This window comes from Xiphophorus couchianus, chromosome 22 (genome assembly GCF_001444195.1).
Source record: "Xiphophorus couchianus chromosome 22, X_couchianus-1.0, whole genome shotgun sequence".
Lineage (NCBI taxonomy): Eukaryota > Metazoa > Chordata > Actinopteri > Cyprinodontiformes > Poeciliidae > Xiphophorus > Xiphophorus couchianus.
The window spans coordinates 16248522-16269371 of NC_040249.1; the positions used below are offsets into that span (position 1 = coordinate 16248522).

Consider the following 20850-nt stretch of genomic DNA (forward strand, 5'->3'; position numbering starts at 1 on the left):
TTTTTACAGCACCGTATATGCAGCAGGTTTGTAACTCTGTATTTTCACTTCAAATGATTAAGTTGTGTGAAGAATGAGGGCAGCGTTTTAGACATTACTAAAGATCCGCTTCATTTGTGCATTGCCTGTCAAATCAGTTCCCAATTAGCAGTGCAATAATTAATACAAGTGCCAAGTGTTCCTAAGCTTTGAGGCCACATCCAGGTGCACAATCAGTAAAAATGGGATATTTATTTCTGACAAAATGGAATAATCCAACAATTCCCCACACCGGCTGCAGTCATAAAAGAACTGAGGTTAGAACCCTTGATGTAAATGCCCAAGTCATTCCTTGAAGGGCACTATTAGTGTCTCCAAGACCTGTTAATGTGAGGACCCGTCGGCCTGCCTGTTAAAAGCCTTCGAAGCTAAATGGACCTAAAGGGAATTTGTCGGCGAGGTGTGAAGCAAAGTGGTGCAGGTTGAGCTCCTTCACATTTTCAGTTAAAATGGGGTGTAATTGACGCAACAGATGCCATTTAGGAGACATTTTGTCCAATAGAACCATTTGAGAAGCATTCTAAGGGATTTTTCTAATGCATTATTTGACTTCATAACAGTGAGATATGATGGAATTAAAGAAAAAAAGGACAAAACACATATCCATGTTAATCTAAGAAATATAATTTATTGCATAAAAATTATATTTAGTTACAAGTAAGAAGGCTAGACAGGTATTTACAATTGGTACTTCACAGAGACAAAATAATGTCACTGAACCCATTTAGAGTTTCTGTAAAAATGTCTGAATATTTGAACAAAGGCAGAGTTTGTCTCCTTCAAGTGAGCCGACCAATCACGTTCAGCTTTAGCAACTCCAGCGATTATGGCCAACAATCCAGCGGACACAGAGATCTGCACGCAAAAAACACTGTATAGTCATCAGCAAGGAGGTTTCTGCAACAAGAATGGTGAAAAGAGAAACATCCCGCGGTGCTCACTGAACCGACTGCAGTCTGGTAAAGACCTGCAGGGCATGGCCTCACCATGTAAGCCACGGCTCGTCCTGAGCCCGTTGCACCACTCTGTTTTTTGTTTTTTGTCATTTATGGCATCCTCGGTGAGGTGAGTGATCCAACTCTTCCAGTCCAGATGGAGAAATCTTTGAGCAAGATTAGCATCCCCCCCAAAAAAGAAGAAAACTAAATCACCATTAGACCACTTCAGGATACAAAAATCAAAAACCCTATGAATGCTGTGATCTGTAAAAATAGAAATACTCTTGGAGGAAACAAAAGAAGTTGGAAATGCTTCACTTTTCCTTTGTACTTGCATAGCACTTACAGAGAGAAATGACAGCTCCAAATGATGTATACATTTTTTTTGTTTGTGAACATCAATCTGCCCCCACAAACACATTTACTCACGCACGCTCACTTCATTCACACAAAACAGTTGCATGACTCACAGCTGAAGAGGAGGGATACTGGCGCTGTTTTGGTTTCTGTCTTTTTAGAACTATAAACACTTGCTTCTCCTTTCTTGGAGACACAAAACAGAAAGGAAAAAACTAAATCTGTGGAGGATGAAATTTAATTTTCTCATCTAACAATAACTGATCGATCAATAATGATAATACAAATGGCTCGAGGAGCCTAACCACAGAGCAGGCAGCTCAGGAGAAAGATCGTCAATAAGCCATCATTGTGAGATAAAGGAGGATAGAATGTCTTACAAGACATAATTAAGCTTGTGTTGCGGTAAATTAACATATATGGTCCCTTGCTGCCAAATTGATTTCAGGTAAGGCTAATTTATTCTATAATCGTCTCTTTTTCAGACGCAGCAAAGCAAGGGTCCTATATGTTATGATGCCTCGCAAAAGTACTCATACACCTTGAACGATCCCCAATTTTGTCATGTAAAAACCATAGACATCAGTATATTGTATTGGGAATTATGTCTTATAGACATTATAGTGAAGAATAACAAAAATGATATATGATTTTCAAGGGTTTTTACAACTTGTTTGGATGTCTCAACCAGCTCTGCACATCTACAAACTGGAATATTTGCCCACTCTTCTGTGCAGAATAGCTAAAGCCGAGTTAGGTTAAACAGACAGCATCTGTGAACATCTCTTTTAAAATCTTTGGATCTGGGTGTGGACTTTGACTGGGCCAGTCTAACACTTGAGTAAGTTTTAACTCTAAACCAGCTCTGGTGTTATGTTAAGGGTTAGTTGCTAAAAGATCCATCTTCCAATCCACTCTGACCAGTTTTCTGGTCATGCTGAAGAAAACCATCCCCATAGAATGATGCTGCCACCACCATGTTCCATCATGGGCATGGTGGGATGTGCAGCATTCATTTTCTGCCACACAGTTTTCCATATCTGACCAAAATAATCTCATTTTATTTGTTTGTGACAAAATTTTAATGGGATTTTTCATAAGTTTCTATCCAAAATGCCTTTCATTTGTTCCTCACCCATAAAATATGGTTTTCTGTGAACTTATTGTCCCACCTGAGCAGAGGATCTGTGTAGCTCCTCCCAAGTTAACCTGGGCATGTTGGCTGCCTCTCCTTGCCTGGCCTCCCAGTTAGTTAGAAAGCCGAATTGTGGTTGATTTGAACAATGTGCTGGATTTTATTGAGGAGAATCAGAGTAAAGAGCACAGATGCATGGCACAATTTTACAAATTTGTATGTGTTAAAACTTTTGAAAACAATCCATCTTGAGCTGGGAAAATGTGGAAAAAATTCAGTGGGTGTTTATACTTTTGCAAGGCACTGGAAATATTAACATCTTGAATCGGTGCACAAAATAAAAAATATAATTATTTTTTCCTACCAATAACCACCATCTATTCACTTCGCTGTAGAATGAAAATACAATAATCAAGAGCAGCTCAGTAGCCTAAAGAAGCACAAATGGTAAAACAGGTCCTATATGATAACTCTGTCAGTAAGAATGAAAAAAAAATGCAATCCACAAATATGGATAATAAATTAAAAAGCGTTCCCCAAAGGAAACTTTTAAAGGATGATTCAGTTTATTCTCGGCAGATAGGGAGCGCAGCAGAGCAATGGAGGAACATAAGAAAACATGAAAGAGAAACACCCCTGTGAGTCGGAGCGATATGCCAAGGCTTTGAGGTGTTTGTTGGGACAATAAAAAGAGTCAGTCTAGTTATCTGCCAATCCTGAAACAAACTTTGCAATTTAATCTCCCATTGTTAAGGAGAGGCAGACCCTTTTTTTACTCCCCTTTTCAGCCAGAAGCAATATGACTGAAACCTTTAGGATCCGATTCTTATCTGTCCATAAGACGAGAATTCTTCGCCTGCCTGTTTCCGAGTCGATTAACGACCACTTTCTCCATGTGTGTATTTTGGAGAGCGCGCGTGCGTGTGTGTGTAAGACTGCAGGCAGGTTGGTGCAGCCTGTCATTCACAGCCTACTCTGAATAAGAATGAAGAAAACAAAACCCCGTACCATGAGATGAGATGGTGTTGAATCATTAAATCATGCACTTCCATGCTGCTACTGAAATAATCCCATGTCAGCAGTTAACTGCGTGTTGACTAAATGGATTTCTGTAGCTTAATTTAAAACAATGTTATTAAATATGTAAGAATAATGTAATTTTCAGCACTTAATAACACGTTACATCACAATCTTAGTAGACTTTGCAGCATTTGTTCAAGTTGGTGCGCCCAGAATGGTTTTCCATCTTGCAAATCCAATATTGCTTTGGAGAGCTGAGGCTGAATCAGGCTGGCAGTTGGACGGCACACATGGGGACGGGCTATGGTTCATATGCAGCTACAATGGCTGGTCAGGACTCAGCAAAAGAGTGGGTAGTACAACCGAAACGCTCTGCTGATGAAAGATCTGTGTCAGCGTGTGCATATTCATAGGCAAGGATTCTCATTTTCATCACTGCGGTGGAAATAAATCCCCCTCCTGCTCCCCCCGAAACAAAAGTCCAAAAATGTCTTGCTTGGTCTTGTGTATCTTGGTCAATCAACAATCCCCATCTGTTGTCATGACAACCAGCACTTCACTTTTGCCCATCTCCTCCAGAGCCGTCGCCAGAGAGACCAGATCTGCGTCACCTTGGTGACACGCTTCCCATAAGTCCAGCAGAACACCTGTGGGGCTGGGCTTTGTGGCAAAGTAGTTCAAATACCTGCGACAGAGGAGAGGACATGTTGAGAGAAGACACGCAAACTTAATTTCTAAAAACATCATAACAGTAACAATTATAACTCCTGTTCTATCTTTAAAAAAAATAATAAATCACAGGTTTAGACATTTCTTACGTCTTTGGAAATTTAAGTACAAACACAGATGCATAACTTTTAGATGGTGACAATTCAAATGTTACCATCTATAATATCCAGGTACACTTCAATGATTGTTGGTTATGAAAAAAAAATGTAAATCTGCTTCTCAGAAAAGTTGCAACAGAACTTTTTTTAAATACAGAAATGTTACATTATGATCAAAACAAACATGGAGAAGACAGCAAACATAACAGTTGTCCAGAATACAGTCAATAAAAAACGCCACGAGAGAGCACAACACAACAAGGTCATTGAAAGAGACACAGGTTGTTCCAGGATCAGAAAATTGAGTGGAAGGAAAAACTACACAATTTTGTTTTTCTGAACTTGATAGGATTGCATCCTGTTATGTTGGTCATTTTTAGGAAAAACTAAATTAGAATGCTTTGGTTTCTCTGGGAAAGTTTAAAGATGTTTTAAACACTATTTTACTGGAATAATTTATTGAATATTCCCAAACAGAACTTTGAACATGTCCTGTCAAAGCAATCAGGATTTCCTCAATAGCTAGGCAGAGCCACAGGCTGATCACCTTCTTGCCACTGATGCAGTAAAAGGAGCCCAGAGTCCATATAGTGTACAACAGATGGACATAAATCTCTGCAGCTTGACGTTTTTATATTGAACATCATTTTTATTCGTCCTGAGAGCACGTAGCCTACTAAAGTAAAACTAAGTAATGCCAGTTGTCCACAGATCTTTCACACATTATACATTTAATTTCTAAACCAGATTTACAATGCAGATTACACTCAAGACATACAGGCACAAACACACTCATCAAATCCAGCAGATGAACAAAAATTGGCTCTATTTTTTTTTAGACAGGTTGCAACTGTTCCCCTCTCCAGTCCCATTCAGAGAAGATGCAACCTGGATTAAAGAGTTGAGGAAAATAGTTTTGAACAGAGAGCTTAATGTCCTGACAACAGCTGTTCTCATAACAAAAAGAACAACATTAGATTATGCTGGAAAGGAATCTAGTTTGTAGCCCTCTCTATGTGAAATGCTGTTTTTGTTTTAAAACATTTGTATTCTGAATTGAAAATAAGCAAATTTTTCTTCTCAAATCTTCCAAGTCATTTACATGACTTGATTTTCATTAACATTAATAACTGTGTGCTTTATTTTAGTTTGAAAATTAGATAGCTGCACAAAATATGGTTTGCGCAAATGTAGTTCATAAGCAGAGCTCTGTGACTTTGCTGCTTTGATTTTTATGCCATTTTTGAGATGGAAAAGTCTTTACACAGATTTATTTTCCTTCCTTCCAAACTGCTGGTGATCCATCGTGTATAAACCATCTCACCCAGACATGAACATGTGCGATGGATCTGACCTGTCAAAGCCCAGACTGCGAGCCAGAAGTCTCCAGTCGCACCCTCGAGCGCTGGGCGCATCCAAGCTGGCGCAGATCTTCTGTCGGATGGAGTCGGGCAGGCGAAAGGCATACGGTCCCACCTGAGAGGAAGGCAGGCAGGTGCTTCCCGACGGGAGTGGTGAGTGAGGTGGGAGAGTCTGTTTTGACAGAGGAGTTCAGATTAACCGTGGTGCAAACACGTGAGCGTCAGTGCAGTTGAGGATCTGTGTTGTAAAGGTTACCTCCTGGATGTCCGTGTGCAGCTGGAATATCTGTCCCTCCCCTTCCACCTGCCGGACGCAGATCTTGCAGGCGAGCTGCGACACGGCCAGGCTGGCTCGCTCCAGGCTGAAGGTGCAGTGTAAAGGTCTCTGGCTGCCGCTCCAAATGTGATAGAAAGGGATCTCCTGTCGCGCAAAGAAGCATGTTTAAAACCTTCAGCACAGAATCATCCACAGGAGCATCTGGTTTCTATTCAAGGAGCATATGTTTCCTACAACTGTCTGCTTGCGATTTATTTCAAGCGCACAAAGCCCATAAATTAGGACCGCTATCAGCTTTCCTGTTTATTTTTTCTGGAACATATTCAGACTGTAATCTTATTTCTGCAGTATCTAGTCAGTGGAGACGCACAATGTTTACAGCAGCGCTGAAAGATGCCCCACAGAATATTTTCTCTGATAAGAAAATCTCTTCAGATTTAATATTTGCACACAAAATTTCCAATCAGTGCTTTTTGCTTTTGTACAATTTTTAATCATTAACATTTAACTGTTTTTCATAGACTTTTTTTTATCAACAAAAAAGAAACCATTTCTTCTGCACAGGAAGAATCAGTTTAGACTTACAAATAACTTTTTAGTTGCAAAATCAAATGAAAGAACTTCATTTGTCTCATAAAGAAATGATCTAAAATGAATGCAGAATGTTTTTGTGAAGCACCTGGTACTTGGCCAGAAGTTTGCTCCTCCAGTGATTGTGAGGAATGTCGTGGATGGACAGGCGGAGGTTGTGGTAGCTGTCTTTGAAGAACAGCGGCTTCGGGTCTTCTAGTAAAACTCCACCCAGACTCCTCTCCAGATCCAGAACTTCCTGCGTACAGACAGAAAGCATACACAGTTAGGAAAATACTGACTTTATCACTTTAATGCATCAAGTTTTGAAAAAATGTTTCACTTAAATGTAAATACAAAGTTTGTAGAATGTAGGAACAGAAAGTGCAGACTGCTGCTAAAACAAAACAAAAAATTACCAAGTGTCTTGTCGATTTCTAGTGCAAATATAACTTTCTGACTTCTAATATGAGAAATATTTCTTGATATAAGTGAAATAATCTGTCAGTGGAACTACTACTTTTTCCATCAATATCAAGGAATTATTTTCTTAAAACAAGTTCCCATATCTTGCAGAAAAGTTTCTAATAAGTTATTCTTTCCTTATTTCAAGTATATTGAAACATTTGCACTAGAAGACCAACAATACTTGGTAGGATTTTGTTTTTGAAGTATAAAAGCTAGGCGAACTTTAATCATGTGTTTCTTTGGTGAGCATTTTATAGAAAACCGACTATATTTGAATATTTACCTGCTCAGAGTTCAGTTTGTTGTTCTCCTCATTTTTAGAACGAAGTTTGTATTATTTTTCTACTCTACTGGTCTGTTGTTTCTTGAGGGATTTGAAGGTTTAATATTAATGTGCTGAAATTTAATTTGGATGCATAGCTGGAGAAAGACTGACAGAGGCCATGTGCCACTATTGCCACGAGCCACTATGGAAATAAGGTATATTAGCTTTTATTATTATTCAGAGGCATGCATCAACATTTTGACCTTTTATGACTTTTGTTTTATTGTTTGAGACTTTTAAAGTAAATTTTATATAACATATTTTGAATGTAAATTTCTACCCTTATTTAACCAGAGGGAGCGTCTCAACATTTATGCATTATTTGCAATTGCTGGCGCAATTAATTGCTAGGTGATTCACTCAGATTTCCTTCTCTTCTTTAGCTGCCTTTTTTCTGCATGGATTCAACGGATACTATTAATTTTGTGTTAACTTTGGCTACTCCAGTCCTTGAGGAACGATGTTCTGCATAATATTTTCCTGCCTCAACACACTTTTCCTTGACTGAATCGTTGGCATGCAAAATCTGTCAACTGGCAGAAGAAATGATTAAACTATTTAAAACAGGTGTTGGACCACAGACACACCTAAAGCTTGCAGACCACCAGCTCTCAAGAACTGGAGTTCCTGGGTTTGACTGTAAAACCCCAAGAAACTGGATGAATATTTTGATCTATAGAACTTCAGTGGTTCTGTGATTAGCTGTCTCTTTATTCTAGATGGCTTTATTGACAAGCTTTTGGTGCCATTAACTATGAAGGATACCTTTGAAGTAATCTTTACTGAGTGCTTCTGTCTCTTTTTCTTGGTCTGTCATTGGTGGACATACTATTTTATGCCATTAATTATTAGAATTTGCTTCGTTTTTTCCCCTCTAAACAGAAATCACTGCTTCTTAGAAGGGGTGGAAAATAAATGAAACATTTGAAAGAAAGAAAAATGAACAAATTTCGTATAATAATAGTAGCTGCTTTAGCAATAAACAAACAGTGTTTTCTTGTGTTAGTTTGCACTTCAAAACTATAAGGATCTGGATGAATATTTTGAGCTATAGAAAGTGTCCCTGTTTCTATGCCTCTATGTTTAGCTGTGTCTTTTTTCTCGATGAAACTATTTAAGGTGCTTCTGATACCTTCAACCGTTTACATTTTCTTTTACACAGAAAGCACTTCTGGGCCGTTTTCAAGTTTTTTCCTGCCTTCTAATCTTTTTATGTCTCAAGCCAATAGGGGCAGATTATCATATGCATTAAATCTGATTCTCCTAAATGCTTCTTCTTGTAAGAAGGAGTTCGTTCACTTTCAATGTGGATCAATATAAACGACTCCATGCGACTTCATTATTAGGAATAAAAGATTAACCGAATTTGAATGTAGTGTATGTTTTATAATTGGAACTGCAAGTAACTGATGATCATTGGACCAAACTTTATTCAAAATAATTGAATGTGAATTAAATCAATCTGAATTTTGATTTTCTCCTTTTTTCTCTTTTCTAACTCGTTCTCTATAAATCATTATCTTACCTACATTCCAAACATAACAATAAATAAATTTTCTTGTTAAAAGAAAATTAGGTTTATTTTATTTATCGATAAAAAATGTGATTATGTTCACTACTGCGTTTGTTTTAATCCACTTTTATAAACATATATATTCCATGAAACCTTCAGAGTGCTATGGAGAAACATTAGCGCAACTTCAGCTCTTTTGCAGGCAGTCAAACCTGAACATTCATTTTAAGCGTCCCCATGTGGCTCAGAAAAAAGCTTTCCGCAGATAAAAGTTACTCAAAGAGCATCTTGGCTGCAAACAGCCAGGATTGGTGGGACAGGCTTTCAGAAGGCTTCAGCAGAGAGGAAAATAAAAGGTTAGAAGAATTTTCTCAAACACAGAGAAGCCGAGTTAGTGAAGCAGTACAGATGAGATCATGCAGACGGAGATTTCATCTGACGTGGAGTTCATTAGAGACACAGTGCAGGAGACAATAACACCAGAAATGTGAGCCATGAAAGCAATTAGATATTCTGAAAGTAGCCCTTTACAATGGTTTTGAACTCATCACCTAATTTAAGACTTGAATGCAAACCAGCACCGGCAATCACAGACAGGATATAGCTACAAAGTGGCCGCCATTGTGTGAAACGGCGTCTTAAGTGTTTTATGTGCCTATTTAAAAGCACTTTTAACAATCATGTGAATTCAAAAAATTATAATCACACAGTTTTGAAAGGTCAGCGTATAATAGTGCCTTTGTTATTTCTTTTTCCCCATTTAATCAATCATACTAATAACCCTAATGTGCTTGAGCTCACAAAGTGATGCCCAGAGGTTCTCCTTCAGAGAGCGGAACGACGCTTCCATCGATTACAGCAAGTCATCCAGGTCCTGAGGCAGAAGAGCAACTCCAGACCTTCACAGCACCACTAACATTTTTGACTTTAGGTACAATCATTTTCTTTAGATCTAACAGGATGCACACAAAAGGTTCTTTATTCCCTTTACTCTACAAAATGTTTGATATTTTCTTCAAGGCAACGAATACTAAGGTAAGTGAGGCCTGCAGAGCTTTTATATGCTGTGGAGGGCAAAATGTGAATTTCGGAGAGGCACCTTGAGAGCGTGTGGCGTGTCGTGGATGCAGTAGATGCGCAGGCTGTAGTCCAGGGAGAGGCATGGCGCGCGGGGAGCGAACAGAGCCAGCTGCAGGCGCTTGCAGGCCGGCCGTGGAGGGCAGGACTGGCCCACCAGGCCGTACGTTCCCAGCTGCTCCATGAGGACATGGCAGCATTCCTCCTCCAGCTGCAGGTAGCAAGGAGACGACAAAGTCTCCTCCCCGACCGTCAGCACCTCCTGGAAACGAAGAGTGAAGTTTGACTTAATTGTAAACAAAAAGATCTTTGAACAATCTAAAAACAGCTTAGGAATGACTTACCTCCCATGCTCCCTGGTGCGTTTGTGTTTTGAGTGTGAGGGTCCAGTCGGGCGTAGGCGTGTCCAGCTGAGCGCAGTGGGGAAGCGTAAGGACAACAGGCCGGTTCAGCAGCATACTTGATGGACCACAGCTCACCACGGGACTTAGCACAGTCTGGCTCCCCTCTGAGGGTAACCTGCAAACCCCCAACACATACATGTTTTCCACAAATTGCCACACTTCATTTATTAAAAGCTAATTGCCTCAACAGCTTGGAATTCGCTCAAATTTCTGACCTCAGGAAAAAAGACTCCAAAAGAACTTTTTTATCACGGCAGTAAGCCTTGCATCGGAGAAGTTACTGATTGAGGTGAGAGAAAGGTCTATGCTGCCCTGCAGCTGCTGAAGGAGGGTGGGGAGAAAAGGAATAAAGATGAAGGACACTCACGTTGTTTTGTCCCACTTGTTAATAATGAGGTACATCTCGTAGAACTTCCCCTGAGGGATTGTGCCAGGCGGGACCAGCAGGCTCACACCTTTGGGAGAAGACGTGCCGACATGTTTAGTCTGTAATCAACATCGCCTGACATTGGCTTTTCTTTCTTGGAAGGAGTTTTACCCGTGTTGGGGATGGTAAGTCGTCCGCCCAGATGTCCCAGCGTGGCGCTGGTGCTCAGCCCCGGCTCTCTGGACAGCGTGTGACTGTGAAACTCTCGCTCTCGGCCCACGGTGCCCACCGACTTCAGGCTCAGGATCTCGCCATCGCCAACACCCATATCAGCCGGGAGCTCCAGAGAGGACAGAGTGGACGAGTTGTACACCTTGATTTTGAGACTGGGGAGCGGGTCCAGCAGGGGGGAGGTGGTCATGGGGATTTTGTGCGGGCTGTCATTGATGCCCTGAGGCAGGGAGAAGAGCGGTCCACGGAAAGCACCGGCTGTCGCTGTCAGATCCGGAGGAGCCGAGGGGTGGAGAGGATTATCTGCAAACATAGGGGTAAAAATGGGGCTTTTAGGACTAGAAATGACACAGGCGGGGCTGAGAGCGCTCAAAGTGGGGCGAATAAAATGGATTAATGTTGCTAATTAATATTTGATAGCCAGAGCAGGAGAAAAGACACTCTGATAAATGCTTAAAGTGTGAAAAATGTGATGCATTAAGAAAGGGGTCGAGACTTGACTGAGAGGAGGTAATGGTACATGGGAGCTGATTCATAGCAGGATTATATATAGTAATGCGATGGTGAAATATAAGAGGTGCTTCTTTTAAAAGAATAGCAAGAAAAATATAGAAAGTTACATCCATAATGTTCAAAACCAAAAAGTTCACTAAGTGCCTTTCAAAAGTATTAATACTCCTTTAACGTCAGATATTGTCACATTAAAACACTACATTTCAGTGAATGCCATTGGAGTTTTATTTATTTACAGTTACAGTGTTCAAGTTCAATGAACTGAATTGTTTTGTGTTTGTCACGCAAAGTCAGGAGTTTGTTTTTATTTTATTTTGCAAAGAAATTGTAATTATTTTGTCAAAGTAAATCTAGTGTGTTTGTGTTTAAATACCCCAATGGAAATACAAGAAAACAATTTTATAAAAAGAAGAAACCAAATGAAGTATTTTTGCTTGTAAAGTAAAAACTTTGATGCTCCTCAATAAAATACATCAAAATCAACTAACACCAGAAGCATAATTAAGAATTTGCTGTTCTCCATCCAATCAATGAGCTATTTTACTAAATCTGTATATGTGCAAAGCTGTTAGAGGAATACCCCAAACAACCTGCAGCTGTAATTACAACTGTAGTGGTTCTACAAAGTCTTTACTCAAAGGGGCAAAAAACAAATGCATGCCACACTTTTCAGATTTGTATATTTTTTTAAAGTTGTGAAATGATGCGTCATTCTCTTTCCACTGAGCAAATGTCTTTTAGCATCAAAACAAATAAAAAAACAAGATGTATTGAAAATACAGTTGAAATGCAAATACATACAGTATGTATGCTGTATATATATGTGTGTGTGAATACTTCTCCATGCCATTGTATGGATGTAATGTGTGCAAACTCACCCTGCCTGGGAGCCTTGTAGTTGCCAGGATGAAACGCTGCAGTAAGAGCAGATGAAGAATCTGTGATGTCTCCGTGGAGATGGCGACATCGGCGGCGATACGCCAGCACACCCACACCAAGAGCCATGACCACCGTCAGCAGCAAGGCTACTACCAGGCCTGTGTACACCGCTACACCCATACCAGGAGATAATGCTGCAGGGCAAAGGCAGACAGCGTAAGATGAGACAACAAGGACGGCGATAAATCATGTTGTTATCTACATGCAGCTAAAAAAAAGCAAGTTATTCGAGTTCCTGCTGAAACTATACAATGACTCTGAAGAAAATATTACCCCTGATAAAGTAAACAGGACTGAAATAATTAATTGATTACTGAAGTCAACTAATTTAATAGTCTGTTACCCGGAGCATAAAATGCTAAAGACTAAAATATGCCATTTGCTTATTTTAGCAAATGGCATATTTGCTGGCGTATATACCAAACCCAGAGAGCTGAGAGAACCAGCTACATTTTGCATTTCAGATGAAAAACCTTCCTCGTCTGTTCTACCCAGAATTCTTAGTGGTAAAATTTTAGTTTCTCCTGATTCAAATTCTTTAAAAAGAAAATACTAAGGACCTTTCACTAACCAATTATTAATCAAAAAATAGTCTTGTAAAGATTAAGTCATCGGCTTCTAATGAAAAATTCATAAACACAAATTAAAACCAAATTATAATAGAATGATATAAATAAAAGTTTCAGGTGCATTTATTTCGCAGAAAAAAGAAAAGTGCCAGTTATTGCACCACATGTGATTTTGTGATTTAGCAACCATTTTCTATCATATAACTTTTTCCCTCTGAATTAACATGCAAGAATAAAATAATGGATTGATCTGAAAGTGTTCCAGACTTCTTTACAAGGAGAGTCAGTCAGTGTGCAGGGCAGTTTAACAGTTGCTGAAATCGCTCCTTGTGCCCCCAGCAGACAGCAGCGGTCTCTGCGCATCGTTATCTCAATCTGACTGCCTCTAAACATTTTACAACACAACAGATTGCAGATGATATCAACAGTCCTCAGTGCAGGCCGGTGGCAGAATGCTCCGAGCATAAACCACATGGCCTGAAATAACCTGAGCACCAGAGTCTTTGGTTTTTGGTTTGACTTCAGCTGGCCAAACTGTTGCTGTGCGTCATTCTCGACCCTTCTGTCTATTGTCCACATTTCCTGTCTGTCTTTGTCACTTTATGAACGATCCATAAAAACGCCACAGAAACCTTTAGAAAAATATTTTTTGATCAAAACTAGTGGTTAATTGGAGGGTCTGTAATTTATTGAACGTTATTTATCACATTTTAATCAGAAACCATATATCGACAATTCCAACAAAAAATTTGTTGCTAAATTATTGAATAAACAGACATGTGAGCTCAACAACTCAACCATCAGATTAGTGCAAAGTGCGATTATACACATTCGGTTTTCAAGTGTTTCAGGAACCTCATGTAACTTCTTTAAAAACATTTCTTTAGAAATGAGGACTGTGGACCCTGATATTAGTATTGGGGACGTCTCGGCTGCTGCAGCATGCTTAGCATTGAGATTGTATTTTAGACTTGAATAGCTGCGGTGACAGGCCAACTCCTTTTGGCACAACTTGCTTACAACAACAGTCTTTTCCAACGACCCATCAAATCATATTTTGAAGCAAAAGTCTGTCCCCAGTGGGCCATGAGTGTGCAGGGGGACTAAATAAAAATCCACGCCACACTTTTCAGATTGCGACTGGTCAAATAACTAGAAAGACCTGTTGTTGTCCTCCAGAGAGACCTGTTGTTTCTAGCACATAACTAGAAAGACCTGTTTTGTGCTGGTTTATAACATAAAATCTGAATAAGATGTTCTGATGTTGACCGTAAGTGTGGCTGTGAGCAGAAACACATTTGCAAACAGCTATAGATTTTTGCACAGACAGGCTACAACTTCTCATGCATTTCTTCACAACATGCTGACCGTTAAAATGCACCCCGTGTTCAGTTTAAAGAAAAGGGTTAATAGAGATCATCTCATTAATTAACAGCCTCCTTCTACCGAGAAGAGATGCATCTCATCCCAAAAATAATCACGAACAGAGGTCGGCTGTGGGGGGGGGGGGGGGGGGGGGGGGGGGTTATTTGGCCCGAACTTCACCTGCACCTTGTTGAGCTTGCTCAGCCTCCCCTACTGGGTGATTGGTTTTGACTGGTCAGTGGGCTGTGCACTGCCTGCTTAGCCCAGACTCCCCAACTCTGGCAGAACCAGATGCACGTGAGCCAGTCACACCACAGCAGAGAGGAGTCAAGAAGACAAGGAGCAAAGTTGGCGGGAGGAAAAAAAAAAAAGAAACAGAAAAAAAAACAAGAAGACGTAAGACAGGCTGGATGAGAGGGCTAGATGAGAAGCAATTTGGCAAAAAGGACAGGAAGGAGGAAGATAAGGTTGTGATTTGTGGAGAGGCATTGCACGTGTGTTGAGGAGGGGAGATAAGCATAGCGAAAGACTCTTCAGCAGGAGGAGAAGAAAGCCGGAGGCAGGCGAGCTGGCAGAAGGGAGCCCTGTTGCTCACGTGGCGCGACTCAACCGAATCCGACAGCCGTCTGCACTTATTACAAGAAATGGAACAATAGCGAATTAGGTGTGTTGCTGCAGCTACTCTCCCCTTAGTCCACATAGCATTAAGCCAGAGGAATTACCATCAGTACGAATGTAAACCAAGTCACAGATGAACTGAGAAATCAAATGTTTTAATGCCAGAAAATACTCTGAGCCTGAGTAAAGGAAGGAAACGTGATTAAGTTAAGGTCAACATTTCAACAGGGTCCACGCTTTACTTATTTAAACTTCCAGAGGTTTCAATGCTTTTATAGTAGTTAAAACATAATTATACACAAAACGGAACGTGGATGGATGCGTAGATGGATGGATGGATGGATGGATGGATGGATGGATGGATGCATGGATGAGTAAACAAATGAATGGATGAACATGGAATAAAATACAAAATAAAATCTTGAAACAAACATTTCTCCATTCTCTGTTTCCTTGTCCTATACTTTTTCACGCCTGAAAAATTCCTGAATGAAACTTGTCTAAAAGCTCCCAGACTGTGTAGAAAACTTGTTTCAAAAAGACTAAACAACATCAAACTTTTCTGCTGGACAGGAAGACGACGCCTGTCTTCACTATGCAGCATCTGCGCTGACACAAAACGCAGAAGATGTTGACACACACGTTCAGATTCCCAACGTGTATCAACACATGTTCACTCAAACACATAAAGGAGATGAAGACAAACAGAGCTGAAAGCAAAATCGTGTGGAAGGTGGACTTACGATGGCTCGCATGTTCTATTGAGACCTTTTTATCTGTTAGAATCAGAGAAAAAAGAAACAAAAGCAGAACATAAGGAAATGGGAACAAAAACATAAAAAGGGATGAGCTAGTTATGCAAATGAAAGATGCAATAATTTAATGCAATAGAAAACTATAAATGAAGAAAACCTCATTTATGAGCAAAAAAAGTAATAATCAGTAATTTAAAAATGACTCTCGTATTTGTGTGCTACAAAGTAAGAGACACTATAGATCTAAGCAGACCACTCTCTATCCCCCGCAGGGTAAATTATAACCTTCATCCCACAAAAAAAAAAAACAACTCAACATCTGTCCCAATGGGAGCAGTAACTTCCACAGTGAATCATAACTGAACAGTCGGAAGAATATCAAACCCATCGGTCAGGATTGTGTCACTTAGCAGATCTCAAATCAAATAACTTTCCCTCTGTAGCATCATCAAAGCACCAAATGGTTTCCTGGAGTTCGTCTTTCGTCCAATAGCAATTAGAATCTAGCAGGGATGTAATGAGCGGAACGGGTGGAGATGTCTCACAGCATTGTACATTTATGACGAGGGGGAAATGTGGGACCGAGCGCCGGTGATTTGATCATGTGAATTTCATCAGAGCAGCTTGTGACCCGCAGAATAATCATTTAAACATGCAGGGGAAATCAAGATGTCACCTGCAGTCTGCCATGTTACACATTTACAGATCAGGAGAACAGCAGTCTGTGTGTTCCCTTTACGTAAAAACCACCTCAGAGACCTTCTTCCTGATTCTCCCCTGAGAATGAGAACAGATCAGCTGTGAAGAAGCCTCTTTCTGTCAGGACTTGCTCGCTTGTCTGACAGATCTGAAGCAGAGAGCTGCTCTGCGTGTGCGTACCATCTCGCAAAATGAATAATGCTCACAATTTTAGGGAACTTTCTCTGTTGGGTTGGATTTATTGTTTTGTCACTTTCTTGCAAGTTTGTCTATGAATTGAATGCATCCCTCTGTCTTTTTGGTTGTGCAACTGTGAGATGCGAATGCGCTGTCGGTTGGATTCTTCCCAGCTCGTCACGAGCAGCACATTGGGTGTCAGAGTGAGTCTGACTCACTCTCATATGCTCTCCTCCGCGCTAATTTTTCAACTTGGCCGTGTCACGCTCACTTCCCACTCGATCCGCTCTCTTAGCCCATACTTGCACCGGCTTTCCTTTTCACTTCCCCCTTTTTTTTGTTGAGCTTTTTAGATCTGGAGCGGTTGCCTTCTCTTTTTATAAAGCTAAACATTTTCCTCATGAATCATCTGTCTGTCTTGCTTTCATCTCTCGAAACGTTGGCGCTTTAGTGGCCTAACACCCCTGGAAAACTGCTTTTTACAAAAAGAAAGCTTTGAAATGCGCTTTGCTTTACAAAACGCTGAACTAAGAGCAAAGAAATCACTGCAGGCGAGATTTTTATAGTTATCATATGAACGGCTACCTGAAGCACCAAACATGCTCTCAGGGAATGGACACCTATGGCTCTGACTGAAATAGTCTTTTCAGTACGGAGGGTAAAAAAAGTACTGAACACACCACACCTTTTCTAGGAAAATATATATTTCTTAAGGTGCATTTGACATGAAAATCTAACCAGACATCAGTAACAATGATAAATATTAATAATATTGTTGTGTTAAGACCATTTCTAAAAAAAAATGTGTTTATAAATAAATATTTACACTAGAACTAGAAGATATTTTAAATATCCAAAATAAAACACAAAACAACTGAAATATAAACAACAGAAAATGTAAATAAAATGGATCAAGATGTCTCTTCATACAAAATTGCCCTTCAAAGAAATAGTAATCATCAGGATAGAAATGATCAGGCTCATTTTAATTCCTCATGTGATTAATTGATTAATTGTGTATTGTGACAGGGTTACATATATCCACAAATTAAATTTTGTGTAAGACATGACACCAGCTGAAATCTGTCAGGAATTAGGAAGCAATTTTGCTCCTTATTGCAAATCAATATCAAACATTCAGTCCCAATTTACTGCCTATAAAAAGGTTTCCCATTACCAAAGTGTCACGTCTCACGATGGGCAAAACCAGTGATCTCCCAGAAGACCCTCACAGCCTTATTACTGCCAAACACACTGATGGCATTGCTGACAGTCTAAACTCCTTTCAGTAAAACTAGCCACAAGTTATGTACTCATCCTCCATTGCTTTCTCACTGTGCAAGACTCCACTGCTGAAGGAAACAAATCTGTTGCAATTTCTCAGTTCCAACAGTCTGGTTAGATGAAACCAATATTAAATTCTCTGAATGCAATAATAAGCAGTTTTTGGAGGTCATGATAAAAATGGTGCCATATGATAAAAATGATGATAAAAATGAAACCAAGGCACATTGACCCCTGATACAAGTCAAATAAATTATCATCTGGTTTCAAAGAAAGAAACTAAAGCTGATTAAATGTTCCATCCAAACACTTGACCTGCATCCTGGAGAAAATCTTTTGGATGAGGGTTTTTGTGGAAGAATGGGTCAAGATCAAACCTGTGCAATGAGGGCAACTAGTTACCTTCATACTGGAAGGTGACTGGAAGCTGTCATTTAGAAGAGAAGACTTTTTCAAAGCAGTAAATAAAGTTTCTTTTCATGTGTCATTCCATTTTATTACACAAAACTTAATTTATGGGCAGCTAGAGTCTGATTTATTTGTATTTGTTGACTGGATGGGTTGTAACTTAGGTCTGGTTATGATTTCATGTCAGTTGCACCTTCAGAATTATTTTTCCTTAAAAGCCAGTTAAGGCAGATAGTCGCTCACACTGAGTAAGGCTCTGCTGGAGGTTTCTTCCTTGTACCGGTTTGAAAAATAAACCATAGTGTTTTATCATGGGGTTCAATTTGTAATGTATGTTATTGATTTTAAATATTTTTGTTCAACTAGACTGAATATTTCTGCATATAAACTGGATCTGTTTGTCTTGTGAAGTGCATAGGGATGACCTGTGTTGCCAGTCCATATAAAAATAAACTAAATTAAATAGAAAATTGCTGATGTGTTCAAAATGTGTTTTACACACTGTCTATTACTATCTCAAGGTAGGTGAAATTCAGCTTTTGGCAAGTTCACCATCAAAAAAAAAAAAAAGGTTTTACAAGAACTTAATTTCATGATGCTAGAAAGTTTGTTTTCAGCTAATGACATCATCCAGGTAGAGGAGGATTGGACATTATTTTGAGATGATGAGACCTTAAGCTTGTTTTGTTGTGACAATGTTTTAATTATCTGATTATTTTGAGATGGCAAACTCTGAGTGCTTGGGGTAAGATGACACAGAAATATTAAAAGGATGTTGAATTTTCCACAACCTTGTAAAACAAGGTTTCAGTTAATTTAGACTGTGTGAGAGCAACATTTTAAGAAGATAACAGGAGGGCTAAAAAGAACTTAAAAAGTTACTATTTGGAAATTTTGGACCGACAATAGGCATCTTCTTTTTACATGGAATACACACACACACATTTGAGTAGTCCCAGCTGTGCAAACCAAATTAACGAATAACTTAAGATTGTAAGGAAGAGTGAATTTTGACGTAACATAACAGCAGAATCTCGTCTCACGGCGGCTGCTCTTTCAAATAATGTTTTTTTGCAGGAAGATCAATAAACAAAGACTAGAAAATTGACCAAAAATTCAGATTGGTACATTAGTACCAAAAACTTTCTACTTTGATCCACATTTATGCAAAAACCAAGAAACTTTAAAAAGAAAAATAACTTACTTCTTGCACATAGGCCCTCGGTGCAGTTTTTGCTCTCCATCATGCTTCCGCTACAGTGCTTCCCTCCATTTATTGGCGGTGGGGCTTGGCACTCGCGACTGCGCCAGTGGGTGCACTCTGTCCCACAGGCGGACCACTTTGCCCACTCTGTCCAGCCTCCGTCCACTGGAAGGACAACAAAGATGTGAGTCATTTTACAGCCCAGTATTTCCATTAGTCCAGGTAGAGGAGGATTGAACATGACGTTCTCCTGGCATCTAATGTAATGGCTGGAAGTGTCTGAGTTTGCTGAGTTGGAGTCTACCCAGATTCTTACACATTTATTCAGACTTTCAGATCATTTTAAACACACAAACATAAAAAAGTGTGATTCCTGTGATTCACTATTTTAATGATGTTTGTGGATTAGAGTATTCTAAACATTATACACGCTAAAACTTTGCACTAAGAGACTCAAAACATTGCAAATGTGCATGCGCCAGTGGATTAAAATATATATATTTTATTTGCTTATCTGTATAGGAGTTGTTTGTACTATCAACTTGAGATAACAAAAACCTGAGCTTTATTGCCAAGATGAGTTTCAATACCCACTATATGAATATATAACAATTCTGACCTTGCTTTGTAGTGACAGAAAATTCATTATCTTGTTTTGTAAGAATAAAATTTTTCTTGTTTCAGTGTTTTCAGATATCAAAATCACAAGCATGTGTTCGTCCTGATAGCAGTTTTACTATATTATTTTGATTTTCTTTTTCATTTGAACAGTTACATTGTGTCAGTTATCTCATTAGGCTAAAAGCAGGATTTAATGTTAATTAAATGGTATTTACAATATATTTCATTATCTCATTATGTATATACAGTAAATACAATATTTTAGGGTTGTTTTCTGATCATAACATTTTTGATATTATTATCCTAAGACTTTTAGTTATGATTACAGTCTGAGTGACTCAATGTCATGAAATGAGCCACTCATTTTTATTAATATTTTATTAGCTTATTTAATTGAGTCAAAATTTCTTAATTGCTTGTTTTGTTGCTGTGTTTGTAATTTGGCTTGTTTTATCAATACAGGTCTCTCTTGTAAATTATATTTCAAAGATTTAAACAATAGAAAACTAAACATATACAGTTATATTACTTACGTAAATATTAATCATAAAAACAGGTGACAAAACATTCAATAAATTAAAATTAATGTTTCTCTTCTTTGAATTTGATAAAGACTGTATGTTATTTACTCACTTTAAACTGTTTTTCATGTGAAGATTGCTTCTTCTCCACAAAACTTTCCACATTTTAACTCCTTGCACAGCAGCACAAATAACTTTTCCAGAAGTTTTAAAATTATGAACACCCTTACATGATAATTTCCTTCCTTTACAGAAAATAATGTTTTAA

The 20850-nt window shown here is 39.0% G+C and overlaps 1 protein-coding gene across 2 annotated transcripts in view; it reads right to left on the reverse strand.

The window, feature by feature from the left end:
• Positions 1 to 647: 647 nt before the first annotated feature.
• The window catches only part of unc5b (unc-5 netrin receptor B), a 72309-nt gene continuing 52106 nt past the window's right edge, over positions 648 to 20850 (reverse strand). Inside the window, exons 7-17 of one of the 2 annotated variants that reach the window (XM_028006081.1) lie at positions 19441 to 19605; positions 15657 to 15689; positions 12301 to 12495; positions 10850 to 11212; positions 10679 to 10766; positions 10252 to 10426; positions 9930 to 10169; positions 6634 to 6783; positions 5934 to 6098; positions 5671 to 5849; positions 648 to 4174 (exon numbers count right to left, since the gene is read on the reverse strand). In XM_028006081.1, the coding sequence (XP_027861882.1) occupies positions 4009 to 4174; positions 5671 to 5849; positions 5934 to 6098; positions 6634 to 6783; positions 9930 to 10169; positions 10252 to 10426; positions 10679 to 10766; positions 10850 to 11212; positions 12301 to 12495; positions 15657 to 15689; positions 19441 to 19605 (1919 nt within the window). In that variant the 3' untranslated portion in view covers positions 648 to 4008. The remainder of the gene's footprint in view (positions 4175 to 5670; positions 5850 to 5933; positions 6099 to 6633; positions 6784 to 9929; positions 10170 to 10251; positions 10427 to 10678; positions 10767 to 10849; positions 11213 to 12300; positions 12496 to 15656; positions 15690 to 19440; positions 19606 to 20850) is intronic. The other variant, XM_028006082.1, reaches the window with a different exon arrangement.